Consider the following 16,787-nt stretch of genomic DNA (forward strand, 5'->3'; position numbering starts at 1 on the left):
TCAGAGGGTCTTAGTGGGCTGCCAGCTCCAGAGGAGTCTCCAGGGGATGTGACTCTTGAGCTTCTTTCAGAAGGGCAGGAGGTAAGAGTCCTCCTCATCTCAAGCCTCAGTGACTTAAGACAGAGGGTGGCCAGGATGGCAAAGAGAGCCATGTCTTTGGAAGATTGGGGCTGAAGAAGATCCAGGCTGGGGAATGTTGTGGGGGAGGCAGTAAGCAGGGTCCGGTGTCTGGCACAAAGTAGGCACTTAAGAAATGTTGGTTCACTGATTGATTGCCCCTTGTTGGTCCCAGAGGGCAGACCCCAGAGCAGGGGCCGAGCTCTGCCAGAGGGGCAAGCTTCTGCCGCCGAGGGTACTCCTCGTTCTGATGGCCCAGGAGGCTCGTCCGAGCCCCCGCGTCATCCCCATGCTCTCCTGCCGTTGCTAACAGGGTCACGAGGGCACGACTGGAGGCCAAGTCTGGAGGTTGGCGGGGGGCTCCTCCGCGCCATCACTCACGGTCCCTGGGTTTCCGCCCTGGCAGGTCATTGACTGCAGCATGTCTGTCCAGGAAGAGGCCAAGGAGCCGTACGTGGCCTCCGTGCTGCCGTGGGTCATCCTGCACCGGGTCATCCAGCATGAGGAGGAGGGCTTCCGGACCCGCTGTCAGCAGCAGCAGCAGCTGCAGAGCCCCGAGGACAGCGAAGGTCAGGGCCTGGCTCGGGCTGCTGCTCTATCTGGGTGCCCTTGCCGTCCTTCCGGCCTGTGGAGAACAGGGCTGGGGGCAGGCAAGGAGGCTGCAGGCCCCCTGGAGGCGGGTGGGCAAGTTCCCCTGAGCCTTTCCCCACACAATGCTTTCCCAGCATATCCCCTGTACCCAGGGAGCTTTCTCTAAGGAAGAGCAGTTCAGGCAGAGCCCCCCTGCCCACTGTCCTTCCCACCCTTGCGTCTGATGTTTCTTTGGGCTCCTCACAGGGCAGCCAGCTTGTCCCTGGTCAGCAGCCCTTGAGGCTTGCCATGAATGTCCGGGTGCTTGTATTAGTGAGGGCGAGGAAAGGGAGCCAGTGTTTCTTCATTGCCTACAGTGTGCCCAGCCCTGTGCTGAGCATGTTACAGAGAGGATCTCCTCCGGTTCCCAGAACCAACCCAGGAGGAGGCAGGTGCTATCATGACCTCTGTGTGATGGCTGAGGAAGCCGAGTCAGGCAGGGGGCAAGAACTTCTCTATGGTCCCTCAGCGAGCATGGCTCTGACTCCAAGCTCGCCCGGGTGCAGACTGCCATGTCCTTCCACCTGTGGCAGTGGCTGCTCCCCGCTCTGGTCCCTCCTCTGCTCCCACTGCTGACCTCCTGGGCTTGCTCTGAGTCTCAGCTGCAGTCTCCGCCCCCTGTACAGAGCTGCTCCTTGAGGGCCTGGCCCACTTCGTTCCTCCTCCTGTGTCCCCAGTGCTAGTGTGGGGTCTGGCGAGCAGTAGGTGTTTCATAGATGTTGACTGACTGACTGCAGGTCGAGCACTGGGGGCCAGACCGGCGGGTGCTGGGGGTTTTAGCGTTTCCTTTGGGGGCTTGGTTTCTTTGTTCTCCTCTCACTGTTGCCATTTTCTTCATTTTCAAAAGTGTGTTTTTTGTTGATTTAAGGTGGTGAGAGGGAGAGTGGGCAGCAGGTGCGTCTCCCTCCATGCCAACTCTGATTCCTGTCCTCCTTGCAGGGAGACCAGACACCCCCCTGCTCCCTTCATCGCTCATGTTCCTCAACACGGCCCATGAGTACTTGGGAAGGCGGTCCTGGTGCTGCAACTCCAATGGAGCGCTGTTGCGCTTCTATGTGAGTGTGGGGACACAGCTTTGTCTGGCTGTCTGGGTGTGAGTGTGCGAGGGTGTGTGTGAGGGTGACCGTGTGTGAAGGTGTGTGTGTGTGTGGGTGACTGTGTGAGTGTGCGAGGGTGTGTGGGTGACTGTGTGTGAGGGTGACCGTGTGCGCGCGCACGTGAGGCTGTGTGGGTGACTGTGTGAGTGTGCGAGGGTGTGTGTGAGAGTGACTGTGTGTGCACGCGCGTGAGGCTGTGTGGGTGACTGTGAGTGTGTGAGGGTGTGTGAGGGTGACCGTGTGTGAAGGTGTGTGCAAGGGTGACTGAGTATGGGAGTCTATCTGTGCGCATGCAAGTGTGACTGTGCAGGAGTGTGTGAGCATGAGTGTGTGCACATGTGTGAGTGAATGCAAGTGTGAGAGTGAATGTGTGACTGTGTGAGTGTGTGTGCTTATGTGACTGTCCGTGTGTGACTGAGCATGTATGTATACGTGTGTGTGTATATGCATGACCAGGCATATGTGCATGTGAGTGTGTGCTTAGGTGTTTGCAGTGCGGTGCTTGTGAAGGTGGGAGTGGGTGTGAACCCACACTTGGGCTCAGGAGTGCTGCCCCCGGGCTCCCCGTGCCCCTCTTGGGTCTGCAGGGGCAGGGTGGTGACTTGATGCCTGTCCTAGGTGCGAGTCCTGCAGAAGGAGCTGGCGGCCTCGGCCTCGGAGGACACGCATCCCTACAAGGAGGAGCTGGAGACAGCCCTGGAGCAGTGTTTCTATTGTCTCTACAGCTTTCCCAGCAAGAAGAGCAAGGCCCGTTACCTGGACGAGCACTCAGTGCAGCAGGTAGGGGGGCTGCCCTCCCGCCCCCAGCAGAGGGGTCTGGGCCTGGCCTGGTCCTCACGTCCCCCTGTGCCCTCTCTGTCCCCTCAAGGTGGAGCTCGTGTGGGAGGATGCTCTCTTCATGTTTGACTACTTCAAGCCCAAGACCCTCCCAGAATTTGACAGCTACAAGACGAGCACGGTGTCCGCAGACCTGGCCAATCTCCTGAAGAAGGTGGCCACCATCGTCCCCCGCACAGAGAAACCTGCGCTCAGCCTGGACGATGTGTCGGGCTACATCGAGGGGACCCTAAGCAAGGTGCCCTGGGTGGGAGGGGGACTGTCTGGGGGGAGTGAATGGATCCCACTACCTTCCCTGAGGTATCCCTCCCCCTCCCTGCCTTAGAGAGCTGGGCCAGGCCAGGCTCTGCTGCCCGACTCCTTCTGTCTTCCTCCCCCTCCTCAGTGCAGCAGGAACTCAGTGCTGGCGCTGAGACCAACCTCATACTTTGGGCCTGCAGGTGCCATCGCTCCCAGAGGGCGCTGACCACTCACCGCCCGCGGTGAACGAACTCTACTACCTCCTTGCCGATTACCACTTCAAGAACAAGGAGCAGTCCAAGGCCATCAAGTTCTACATGCACGACATCTGCATCTGCCCCACCAGGTCCGTGCCCACCCCGGCTCCTGCCCTCGCTCCAGCTGTTCTCCCGGTGGTGGCTTCTCGGACCCCTTTTCCCAGTCCCAGAACCTCCGGCATGGCCCTCTTCTGAGTCCCACGTGTCTCCTGCTCCCCACCCCAACCCCCTGCCCTGCAGGTTTGACTCATGGGCCGGCATGGCTCTGGCCAGGGCCAGTCGCATCCAGGACAAGCTGAACTCCAATGAGCTCAAGAGCGATGGTCCCATCTGGCGGCACTCGGCGCCTGTGCTCAACTGCTTCCGGCGCGCGCTGGAGATCGACGCCTCCAACCTGTCGCTGTGGATCGAGTACGGCACCATGTCCTACGCGCTGCACTCCTTCGCCTCTCGCCAGCTCAAGCAGTGGAGGGCGGAGTTGCCCACCGAGGTGGTCCAGCAGGTGGGCCCCTTCTCAGGGGGGCGGTGGGCAGGAGAGGCTGCCTCAGTGTGCGCCTGTTGTGGGGTGGGGTCAGGGGGATCCCATTTGTAAGGCTCTTTGTGTACAACCCTCCTCCCCTTCCTCCCCTTTATCATCATCACCACCACACGGCCTCCTCCTCCAGCCTTGCTGTGACCTGTGCTTTTATGGCATGGACTTAAGGGTCTTTCCCAGCCTGCCAGTGGGCACCGGTCCCCCCGATTGTCCTGAGATCTCATGAGGTGCGAGGACAGAAGGGCTCTTGCTGCCGAGATCTGCTCCTGTGAGCTGTCTAGGTCACTCGTTCTGATGGCTCATACCAAGCCTGTGGTCCGCTCAGACCCCCAGGTCATTTTTTCAGCGTAGTTCCTGTTTCCCATGCTTGTCCTAAAGCTGGTTTTCCCATTGTACGCCAGGGCTGACTTTGTCATCTGCAGGCAGTGGTATCGTTGAGGCAGAATGTATGCGTGGTCTGGGCATGTTTGGATCACTTCACCACTCCTCCGACAGTGCGTTAGCATCCCAGTTTTTCCCTATCTTCTCTAACATTTGTCGTTTTCCTTTTCTGTCATCTTAACCAATCTAATAGATGTGAAGTGGCACCTCACAGTTGTTTTAATTTGCATTTCTCTAATCAATAATTATTTAGAGCATTTTTTATGTGATTAGAGTTAGTTTTGATTTTTTCCTCTGAAAACTGCCTGTTCATTGTGGCCTTTCATCATTTATCAATTGGAAAATGACTTGTTCCTCCATATGTTTGAGAAATGAGACTTATCCGAGACACTTGCTAGAAAATGTTTTTTCCCTTTTTTCTGCTTTCCTTCTAATCTTGGCTACATTGTTTTTTGTTTGGGCAAACTCTTTTTTATTTAACGTAATCAAAATTATCCCTTCTACATCTCTTGTTTGGTCGTAACTCTTTCTATATCCATAGGTCTGACAGAAAAATCGCTCCCCTCACTTGCTTATGGTATCAACCTTTATGTCTAATCATGTACCCATTTTGGCCCTTTCTTGGTATATGGTGTAAGATGTTGATCTATACCTAGTTTCTGCCATACCGTTTTTTGGTTTCCCAGCAGTTTTTGTCAAACTGAGGTTTTGTCCCCAAAACTTGGAACTTTGGGTTTATCAAACGCTACATGACCATGTACCTAATCTATTCCCTGACCACTCCACCAGTACTAGATTGTTTGGACGATTGCCACTGTATAATACAGTTTGAGATCTGGTATTGCGAGACCACCTTCCTTCACATTTCTTTTTTCATTGATTTCCTTGATACGCATGACTTTTTGTTCTTCCAGAGGAATTTTTTAAAATGTTTTTGTTCTAGCCCTTTAAAATAGTTCTTTGGTTGTTTGGTCTGGCACTGAATAAGTAAATTTATTTAGGTCGAATTGTCAGTTTTATTATACTGGCTTAGCTTACTCATAAGCAGTCACTATTTCTCTGGTTGTTTAGATCTGACTCTGTGTCCAAAGTGTTTTGTAACTGTGTCCGTAGAGTTCCTGGGTTTGTCTTGGCTGGTATAATGTCTGCAGTTATTTTAACTGTAACTTCTCCTTCTGACTCTCGCTGCTGGACTTTTTTGGTAATATATAGAAATACCGATGATTTATGTGGGTTTATTTTATATCCTGCAACTTTGCTAAAGTTGTTAATTATTTCCACTAGTTTTTTAATTGATTCTCTTGGATTCTACGTATACCATCGTATCATCAGCGTAGAGTGATATTTTTGTTTCCTTGTTTGGTTGCCTCTTCTAAGTCTTTCAGTTTCTTTTTCTTCTCTTATTGCTTTATCTGGCATTTCTAGGACAATGTTGAATAATAGTGATAGTGGGCATCCTTGCTTTACCCCGATCTTATTGGGAAGGCTTCTAACTCCTCCCCATTACAAATAATGCTTGCTGATGGTTTTAGATAAGTTATACTTATCACTTTAAGGAAAGCTGCATTTATTCTTGTGCTTTCCAATGTTTTTCCAATGTTATTTTGTCAAAAGCTTTTTCCACATCTTATTGAGATAATAAAACGATTTTTGTTGTTTTTGTTATTGATGCGGTCAGTTCTGCTGATAGTTTTCCTGATATTGAATAGACTTTTTGGTTGTAATTTTTCAGTCATTTCAGTCGTGTCCGACTCTTCATGACCCCATTTGGGGTTTTCTTGGCAAAGATATTGGTGGTTTACCATTTCCTTCTCTAGTAGATTAAGGCAAACAGAGGTTAAGTGACTTGCCTAGGGTCACAGAACTAGTCATTGGCTGAGGTTGGGTTTGAACTCAGGTCCTCCTGACTCCAGGTTCAGCGCTCTGTTCATTGTGCCACTTAGCATAACTGTTTTGCCTTCTGGAATATTACATTCCAAATCCCCGAGTTCTTTACTCTGATGGCTGCTAAATCGTGTGAGCCTGACTGTGGTTGCATGATATTTGAATTGTTTCTTTCTTTCTAACTACTTACAATATTTTCTCTTTGATTTCTTGGCTCTAGGATTTCACTGTAATATTTTTGGGAGTTTTCATTTTGGAATCTATTTTAGGCAGTGATTGGTAGATTCCTTTAGTTTCTATTTTACCCTCTGGGTTCTAGGATATCAGAACAATTTTCCTTGATAGTTTCTTGAAATGTGTTGTCTAGGCTCTTTTTGATCATGACCTTCAGGTTGTCCTATAGTTCTCCTCAATCTATTTTCCAGGTCAGTTGTTTTTCCATTAAGATATTTCACATTTTCTGTTTTTTCACTCTTTTCCTTTTGTCTCATTGATATTTCATAGTCATTAGCTTCCAGTTATTGAATTCTAATTTTTGATTTTTTTCTTTTTATTTATTTATTTAACATATTTAGCTTTCAGCATTTTCTTTTTTTTTAAATTTTTATTTTATTTATTTTTTTTTCAAATTTATTTATTTATTTTTAGTTTACCACACACGGTTCTACATAATTTTGAGTTCCAGATTTTCTCCCCTCCCTCCCCCCTCCCACCCCAAGACGGCCTGGAATCTCATATAACTACCATGTATAACTTCGCATTGAATTAATTTATACACTAGTCAAGTTGTGGAGAAGAATTATGACCAATGGAATGAATCATGAGAAAGAAGAGACATAACCAAAAAAACCAAACAAACAAACAAACAAAAAAAAAACAAAACAAAAACAAAAGAGAAGCAAAAAAGGCAAGCATGTAGTGTGCCTCAATCTGTATTCAAACTTCACAGTTCTTTCTCTGGATGAAGATAGCATTCCCCATCGTGAGTCCCCTGGAGTTGTCCTTGCACCTTACGTTGTTGAGAAGAGTGAAGTATGTCAGGGTTGGTCCTCACATAATCCATATATCTGTGGTTGTGTACAATGTTCTCCTGGCTCTGCTCCGCTCACTCAGTATTATGTCGTGTAGGATTTTCCAGGTTGTTACGAAGTCCGTATCATCCCCATTTCTTATGGCACAATAGTATTCTATTACCTTCATATACCACAGCTTGTTCAGCCATTCCCCAATTGATGGGCATCCCTTTGATTTCCAATTCTTGGCTACCACAAAAAGAGCCACTATAAATATCCTTGTACATATGGGTCCTTTTCCCGCTTGTGTGATTTCTTTGGGATACAACCCTAGAATTGGCAATGCTGGGTCAAAGGGTATGAACATTTTTATAGCCCTTTGGGCATAGTTCCAAATTGCTCTCCAAAATGGCTGGATCAGCTCACAACTCCACCAGCAATGCAACAATGTTCCAATTTCCCCACATTCTTTCCAGCATTTATCATTTTCCTGTTTTGTTATTGTAGCCAATCTGACAGGAGAGATGTGGTATCTGAGTTGTTTTGATTTGCATTTCTCTAATCAGTAGTGATCCAGAGCATTTTTTCATATGCCTATAGATAGCTTTAATTTCTTCCTCTGAAAACTGCCTGTTCATATCCTTTGACCATTTCTCAATTGGGGAATGGCTTGTGTTCCTATATATTTGGCTCAGTTCCCTGTATATTTTAGAAATGAGGCCTTTATCAGAGATACTAGTTGCAAAGATTTTCTCCCAATTTTCTGCTTCCCTCCTAATTTTTGTTGCATTGGCTTTTTTTGTACAAAAACATTTCAATTTGACATAATCAAAATTATCCATTTTGCGTTTTGTAATGCTCTCTGTCTCTTGTTGGGTCATGAATTCTTTACTTTTCCATAAATCTGATAAATAGACTATACCTTGCTCTCCCAAATTACTTATAGTATCGGCCTTTACTCCTAAATCATGAACCCATTTTGACTTTATTTTGGTATATGGTGTAAGATATTGGTCTATGCCCAGTTTCTGCCCTACCATTTTCCAATTTTCCCAACAGTTTTTGTGAAATAATGAATTATTAGCCCAGAAGCAGGCCTCTTTGGGTTTATCAAAGAGTAGATTGCTAAACTTGTTGATTTCTCCTACTTGTGTACCTATCCTATTCCACTGATCCACACCCCTGTTTCTTAACCAGTACCAGGCAGTTTTGATGACTGCTGCTCTGTAGTACAGTTCAATATCTGGTATTGCTAGGCCACCTTCTCTAGCATTTCTTTTCATTAATACTCTAGATATTCTAGACCTCTTGTTTTTCCAGATGAATTTTGTTATTATTTTGTCCAGCTCAGTAAAATAATTTTTTGGTAGTTCGATTGGTATGGCACTGAATAGATAGATTAATTTAGGTAAAATTGTCATTTTTATTATATTAGCTTGGCCTAACCATGAGCAACTGATATTTTTCCATTTATTTAGATCTGATTTTATTCGCGTGAAAAGTGTGTCGTAGTTATGTTCATATAGGCCCTGGGTTTGTCTTGGTAAAGACAATAAGGGCAAGTTGTTTACATCTTTATGTGGGATTATATCATCTCATGTATGTTTTTATATATATATATATACACACATATATAAGTCAGTCTTGAGAATGGTACAGCTATTATGACAATTGAAAGGGAGATACATAGGTTGTGAATGCCTGTATAAATTAACTGATGTAAAGATATAAATTATAAGTAAGAGATATAAAGGGAGGGCTATGAGGGAAGCGGTAAGGAGGTAGTAGAAAAGGGTAAATTACACCAAATGAAGTGGCACAAAAACATATTATAGTAGAGGGAAAGAAGGGAGGGAGAAGAGCAGTATTTGAGCTATACTGTCATCTGATCTAGTTCAAGAAGGGAATAACATACTCTGATAGGTTTAGAAATCTAACTTGTCCTACAGGAAGTGGGAGGGTAAGGGGGGAAAAGGGAGGGGGGGGTCAGAAGGGAGAGGAGAAGTAGCAAGTGGGTAACGGTAAGATAAGGGAGGGGAATAAAGAGGGAGGGTTAACTGAGGAAAGCGGCGGTCAAAAGCAAAACTTTGTTGAGGAGGAAAAGGGGAAAGGGAGAAATAAAAGCATAAACAGGGGGAAACAGGATGGAGAAAAAGACACAGATAGAAATCATAACCCTGAACGTGCAGGGGATGAACATTCTCACAAAACAGAAGCAGACAGCAGAATGGATTAAAAACCATAATCCTACAATATGCTGTTTACAAGAAACGCATCTGAAACAGGGGGATACACATAGGGTAAAGGTAAAAGGCTGGAGTAAAATATATTGTGCCTCAGCTAAAGTAAAAAAAGCAGGTATAGCAATCCTAATCTCAGACAAAGCAAAAGTAAAGATAGATTTAATTAAAAGAGATAAGGAAGGACATTATATCCTGCTAAAAGGCACCATAAACAATGAAGCAATATCATTGCTTAACATATATGCACCAAGTGGTAAGGCATACAAATTCTTAGAGGAGAGGTTAAGGGAGTTACAGGAAGAAATAGACAGCAAAACTATAATATTGGGAGACCTCAACCTCTCCGTTTCTGAACTTGATAAATCTTACCTCAAAATAAATAAGAAAAAAGTTAAGGAGGTAAACAGAATTTTAGAAAAGGCACATATGATAGACCTCTGGAGAAAACTGAATGGGGATAAAAAGGAATATACTTTCTTCTCAAAAGTACATGGCACATACTCAAAAACTGACCATGTACTAGGGCATACAAACCTCACAATCCAGTGCAGAAAAGCAGAAGTAGTCGAAGCATCCTTTTCAGATCATGATGCAATAAGAATCATTTTTAATAAAGAGCCATGGAAAAATAAGCTAAAAACTAATTGGAAACTAAATAATTTAATTCTAAAGAATGAGTGGGCCAAAGAACAAATCAGAGAAACAATTAATAATTTCATTCAAGAGAATGACAATAATGAAACAACATACCAAAACTTATGGGATGCAGCAAAAGCAGTTTTTAGGGGAAGTTTTATATCTCTAAATGCCTACATGAATAAAATAGGGAAAAAGGAGATCAATGATCTGGGCATACAGCTGAAAAAGCTAGAAAAAGAGCAAATTGAAAACCCCCAATTAAATACCAAATTAGAAATACTGAAAATCAAAGGAGAGATTAATAAAATTGAAACCAAGAAAACTATTGAATTAATAAATAAAACAAAGAGCTGGTTTTATGAAAAAACCAATAAAATTGATAAACCTTTGGCCAATTTGATTAAAAAAAAGAAAGAAGAAAATCAAATTGCCAATATCAAAAATGAAAAGGGTGAGGTCACTTCTAATGAAGAGGAAATCAAAACAATAATTAGGAATTATTTTGCCCAACTGTATGCCCATAAATTTGATAACCTTAGAGATATGGATGAATATCTACAAAAACATAAACTGCCCAGGCTAACAGAAAAGGAAGTGAAATTTCTTAATAACCCCATCTCAGAAAAAGAAATTGAGCATGCCATCAATGAACTCCCTAGGAAAAAATCTCCAGGGCCAGATGGTTTTACATGTGAATTCTATCAAACATTTAAAGAACAACTAATTCCAATACTTTGTAGACTATTTGGGAAAATAGGTGAAGAAGGAGTCCTACCAAATTCTTTTTATGACACAAATACGGTACTAATACCCAAACCAGGTAGAGTCAAAACAGAGAAAGAAAATTATAGACCAATTTCTCTAATGAATATTGATGCAAAAATTTTAAATAAAATATTAGCAAAAAGATTGCAGCAACTCATCACGAGAATAATACACTATGACCAGGGAGGATTTATTCCAGGAATGCAAGTCTGGTTCAATATTAGGAAAACTATTAGCATAATTGACCATATCAACAACAAAACCAGCAGAAACCATATGATCATCTCAATAGACGCAGAAAAAGCCTTTGACAAAGTACAACACCCATTCCTACTAAAAACACTAGAAAGCATAGGAATAAGTGGAACCTTCCTTAAAATTATAAATAGCATCTACCTAAAACCATCAACAAGCATTATTTGTAATGGGGATAAGCTAGATGCATTCCCAATAAGATCAGGGGTGAAACAAGGATGTCCATTATCACCCCTATTATTCAATTTGGTACTAGAAATGTTAGCTGTAGCAATAAGAGAAGAAAAAGAAATTGAAGGAATTAGAATAGGAAAAGAAGAAACTAAATTATCACTTTTTGCAGATGATATGATGATTTTTTTAGAGAATCCTAGAGAATCAAGTAAAAAACTACTTGAAATAATAAACAACTTTAGCAAAGTTGCAGGATATAAAATAAACCCACATAAATCCTCAGCATTCCTATACATTACTGACAAAGCCCAACAGCAAGAGATAGAAAGAGAAATTCCATTCAGAGTTACTGTAGACACTATAAAATATTCAGCATTGATTTTCACAAGAGTTTGAATTACAAATTTTCTCCCCATATCTACCCTCCCCCCCTCTCCAAGATGGCGTATATTCTGGTTGCCCTGTTCCCCAGTCAGCCCTCCCCTCTGTCACCCCACTCCCCTCCCCTTTTCCCTTCCTTTCTTATAGGGCAAGATAAATTTCTACACCCCATTGCCTGTGTATCTTTTTTTCTAGTTGCATGCAAAAACTTTTTTTTTTGTTTTTGAACATCTGTTTTTAAAACTTTGAGTTCCAAATTCTCTCCCCTCTTCCCTTCCCACCCACCCTCCCTAAGAAGTCAAGCAATTCAACATAGGCCACATGTGTATCATTATGTATAATCCTTCCATAATACTGTTGTGAAAGACTAACTATATTTTGCTCCTTCCCAACCCATCCCCCTTTATTGAATTTTCTCCCTTGACCCTGTCCCCTTTCGAAAGTATTTGTTTTTGACTACCTCCACCCCCATCAGCCCTCCCCTCCATCATCCCCCCCTTTTTTTTATCTTCTTCCCTCTTCTTTCCTGTGGGGTAAGATTCCCAATTGGGTATGTATGGTATTCCCTCCTTAGGCCAAATCTGATGAGAGCAAGGTTCACTCATTTCCCCCTCACCTGCCCTCTCCCCTCCTCCCACAGAACTGCTTACTCTTGCCACCTTTATGCGAGATAATCCACCCCATTCTATCTCTCCTTGTCTCCCTCTCTCAGTGTTCCTCTCTCATCCCTTCATTTGATTTTATTTCTTTTAGATATCTTCCCTTCATCTTCAACTCACCCTGTGTCCACGCTCTCTCTCTCCCTCCTTCCCTCTCTCCCTCTCTCTCTCTATATATATACATATATACACACACACATAGATATATACATACATACACATTCACCCATATATATACATAACATATATGTATGCATATTCCCTTCAGCTACCCTAATACTGAGGTCTCATGAATCATCTTTCCACGTAGGAATGTCAACAAAACAGTTCACCTTTAGTAAGTCCCTTGCAATTTCTTTTTCTTGTTCTTTTTCTTGATTACCTTTTCATGCTGCTCTTGATTCTTGTGTTTGAAAGTCAAATTTTCTATTCAGTTCTGGTCTTTTCACTGAGAAAGCTTGAAAGTCCTCTATTTTATTGAAAATCCATTTTTTGCCTTGGAGCATGATACTCAGTTTTGCTGGGTAGGTGATTCTAGGTTTTAATCCCAGCTCCATTGACCTCCGGAATATCGTATTCCAAGCTCTTCAAGAGGCTGCCAGATCTTGGGTTATTCTGATTGTGTTTCCACAGTACTCAAATTGTTTGTTTCTGGCTGCTTGCAGTATTTTCTCCTTGATCTGGGAGCTCTGGAATTTGGCGACAATATTCCTGGGAGATTTCTTTTTGGGATCTATTTGAGGAGGCGATTGATGGATTCTTTCAATTTCTATTTTGCCCTGTGGCTCTAGAATATCAGGGCAGTTCTCCTTGATAATTTCTTGAAAGATGATATCTAGGCTCTTGTTTTGATCATGGCTTTCAGGTAGTCCAATAATTTTTAAATTATCTCTCCTGGATCTCTTTTCAGGTCAGTGGTTTTTCCAATGAGATATTTGACATTGTCTTCCATTTTTTCATTCCTTTGGTTCTGTTTTATAATATCTTGATTTCTCATAAAGTCACTAGCTTCCACTTGCTGCAATCCAATTTTTAAAGTAGTATTTTCTTCAGTGGTCTTTTGGACCTCCTTTTCCATTTGGCTAATTCTGGCTTTCAAGGTATTCTTCTCCTCATTGGCTTTTTGGAGCTCTTTTGCCATTTGAGTTGGTCTGTTTTTTAAGGTATTGTTTTCTTCAGTATATTTTTCAGTATCTTTTTGGGTCTCCTTTAGCAAGTCATTGACTTGTTTTTCATGGTTTTCTCGCATCCTTCTCATTTTTCTTCCCAATTTTTCCTCTACTTCTCTAACTTGCTTTTCCAAATCCTTTTTGAGCTCTTCCATGGCCTGGGACCAGTTCATGTTTTTCTTGGAGGCTTTTGGTGTAGGCTCTTGCACTTTGTTGACTTCTTTAGGCTGTATGTTTTGGTCTTCTTTGTCAGCAAAGAAAGAATCCAAAGTCTGAGACTGAATATGGGTGTGTTTTTGCTGCCTGGCCATATTCCCAGCCAACCAACTTGACCCTTGAGTTTTTCAGTGGGGTATGACTGCTTGTAGACTAGAGAGTTCTATGTTCCACGTTTGGGGGGGAGGTGCTGGCTCTGCCACACCAGCACTGCTCCTTCCCCAAGAACCTCCAACCCGGATTGGGCTTAGATCTTCAGCAGGCTGTGCACTCCTGCTCTGATCTGCCACTTAATTCCTCCCACCAGGTGGGCCTGGGGCCAAAAGCAGCAGCAGCTGTAGCTGCCCCACCTCTGCTACCCCCCGGGGCTGGAAGCCGAAGGGCGAACTCCTTCTACTCAGCTTTTCCCACTAACCTTCTCCACAGTCTTTGGTGTTTGTGGGTTGAGAAGCCTGGTAACTGCCGCAGCTCACTGATTCAGGGTGCTAGGGCCCCCTCCGCCCGGCTCCTGGTCTCTTTGGTCCATGCGGCTCAGGCTGGGCTCTGCTCCACTCCTTTCCCAGCTCCCAGCTCCCAGCTCCGTGTGGGATAGACCTCACCCAGAGACCATCCAGGCTGTCCTGGGCTGGAGCCCTGCTTCCCTCTGCTGTTTTGTGGGTTCTGCCGTTCTAGAATTGGTTCAGAGCCATTTTTTATAGGTTTTTGGAGGGACTCGGTACAGAGCTCACGCTAGTCCCTGCTTACCAGCCGCCATCTTGGCTCCGCCCCCTGAATTCTAATTTTTAAGGAATTATTTTCTTCAGTGAATTTTTGTGCCTCTTTTCCCATTTAGCCAGTTCTGTGTTTTAAGGTTTCTTTTGTACTTCTTTTACCATTTGGCCAATTCTATTTTTAAAGGTCATTTTCTTCCTTATTTTTTTGTGCCTCCTTTACCAAGCTGTTGATTCTCTTTCATAATTTTCTTGCATCTCTCTCATTCTTTTCCTCAATTTTTGCTCTGCCTCTCTTATCTGATTTTTTTTTTTTTTGGATCTCTTCTAGGAAGTCTTTTTGAGCTCTTCCAGGAATTCTTTTCGGGCTTGCGTCCAATTCAGTTTTCTTTGGGATTGGTTTGTAGCTATTTTGACTTTGTTGTCATTTTCTGAGTTTGTATCTTGATCTTCCCTGTCACCGTAATGACTTTTTATGGTCCAGTTCTTCTTTTGTTGTTTACTCATTTTTCTAGCCTATTTCTTGACTTTTAACTTTATGTTAAAGTTGGGATTTTCTCTGGGAGTGGAGGAGGTACTGTCCCAAGCTTTAGGTTTTTCACACTGCTGTTTTCAGATCTAATTCTAGGGATCTGGAGGTTCTTGGTGCATTTAGGGTGTCATGACCTAAAGGGAAGTGTGATCTCTGTTCTCCTGGCCCGCGCTCTGGTCTATGAGTGATCACAAATGCTCTCCTCTACCCTGGAATTACAACCATGGCCCCTGCTCCCCCACGGCCTTTAGTTAGCTAGTGTTCGTCTTTCCCCTGTGACTGTGACCTGGAAGGGCCTGTGGGCCATGCAGCAGAGTCCCTGAGCATCTGCAGGCCGAGAGCTCCTGAAGCATTGCTGCCTCCTCCAAGGTGCACCGTGCGCTCCTATGGCTCTGCCTGCACCACCTGCACTCCAGGCTCAGCCTCCACCCTAGTGAGACAGGCCTTTCCTGCTCACCTCCTGAGTTGTCTTGGGCTGGTGAATATTCCAGCTGGCCTTTCATGGGTACTGCTGCTCCAGGACTCAGTTTGAAGTGTCATTTTGACGTTGTTTGGAGCAGAACTGGGATGATTTTAGGTGATTTCCTGCTCCTCTTCCTCCATCCTGGGCTCTGCATCCTGCTTGGAATCTGCTAAGTTTTAATATCTTTGAAAAGCACTAAGACTTTGAGGTTGCCCTGTGTCTGTATTATTTCTTTATAACTTTGATAGCTGACCTTAATTAGAGATATTCCTCTTTACTGTAAAAAGTGACTCTTTTTGATTTGTTTAAAATATTTAGGTCATGTATCCATTTTTAGCCTAGTTTGGCATATGGCATGAGAAGTTGGTTTCCACCTCATTTCTGCCAGATTGCTTTCCAATTTCTACAGCAGCTTTTTTTGATGAAAAGTGTTCAGATCCTCCTATTGACTGTTTTATTTGTGACCCATAAGTTTTGATATGTTCTTTCATCAGTATTGTTTTATTGGCTGAAGTGTACCATCATTTCTATGATTTGTTCTCTCCCACCAATTCTTTAGGATTAAGTCCCCACTTGCATTTTTAAATTAATACGCATTTATCATCTAATTAGTTTTTAATTCTTTCCTCAAAGGTCCTTTGCCAAATGTAATTGCTATTGAATCATGGTCAGCAAGGGATATACTTATTATTTCTGCTTTTATACATTTTTGGGTGAGTTTTTTATGCCCCACTACATAGTTTTGTAAAGGTGCCAAAGATAGCTGAGAAATATGTACACTCCCTTTTCTTGCCTTTCAGTGATTACCAGGGATATCTCTGTCACCTCTAATTTTTCTAAAGTTCTATTTAGATCCTTTACTTCTTGTTGAGTTTTTTATTAGATGTGCCTATACTTGAAAGGGGCACGTTGAGGCTGTTTGTTTTTCCCTGCAATTCTTGCCTCAGTTGCCCTCTTTGTACCTCCTCTCTCTTGCTTCTGGAACCCAGAAGAACCCCCCCTCGTCCCCTTGGTACCCCATTATGTTCAGGGATGATGGTGGAGGTGGAAACAGTGACAGCCTGGGAGTGGCTGGATGGGGGAGCATCCAGCAGCGGCCTCTGACCCAGTGCCGATGTGGGGGTAGCAGAGAGGATGGACCGCAGAGGACTGATGGCAAGGAGCCTTGGCTTAGTGTGCACCCGTGCCTCCCCCCAGATGGAGGAGCGCCGCGACAGCATGCTGGAGACGGCCAAGCTGTGCTTCACGTCGGCGGCGCGCTGTGAGGGCGATGGCGATGAGGAGGAGTGGCTTCTGCACTACATGCTGGGCAAGGTGGCCGAGAAGCAGAAGCAGCCGGCAGCTGTGTACCTGCAGCACTACCAGCGTGCTGCTCACTACCTGCACGAAGAGGCCGCCCGCTACCCCAAGAAGATCCACTACCACAACCCGCCCGAGCTGGCCATGGAGGCACTGGAGGTGAGGTGGGGCTGGCGGGGCATGCATGCTCATTCACACTCACACCACACAGCACACATGCACACACAGTGACCAGTGGCAGCTTTCAGGGCGTTCACCATCCAGTGCAGGGGGATCGAGAGACCCCGCTTC

At 44.5% G+C, this 16,787-nt stretch overlaps 1 protein-coding gene across 1 annotated transcript in view; it reads left to right on the forward strand.

The window, feature by feature from the left end:
- The window catches only part of CABIN1 (calcineurin binding protein 1), a 132,246-nt gene that overhangs the window by 46,416 nt on the left and 69,043 nt on the right, over positions 1-16,787 (forward strand). Inside the window, exons 18-24 of the mRNA XM_036736470.1 lie at positions 524-686; positions 1,687-1,802; positions 2,463-2,624; positions 2,713-2,919; positions 3,122-3,267; positions 3,419-3,680; positions 16,395-16,655. Coding sequence (XP_036592365.1) covers positions 524-686; positions 1,687-1,802; positions 2,463-2,624; positions 2,713-2,919; positions 3,122-3,267; positions 3,419-3,680; positions 16,395-16,655 — 1,317 coding nt within the window. The remainder of the gene's footprint in view (positions 1-523; positions 687-1,686; positions 1,803-2,462; positions 2,625-2,712; positions 2,920-3,121; positions 3,268-3,418; positions 3,681-16,394; positions 16,656-16,787) is intronic.

Source organism: Trichosurus vulpecula, chromosome 1 (genome assembly GCF_011100635.1).
Source record: "Trichosurus vulpecula isolate mTriVul1 chromosome 1, mTriVul1.pri, whole genome shotgun sequence".
NCBI classification, from domain to species: domain Eukaryota; kingdom Metazoa; phylum Chordata; class Mammalia; order Diprotodontia; family Phalangeridae; genus Trichosurus; species Trichosurus vulpecula.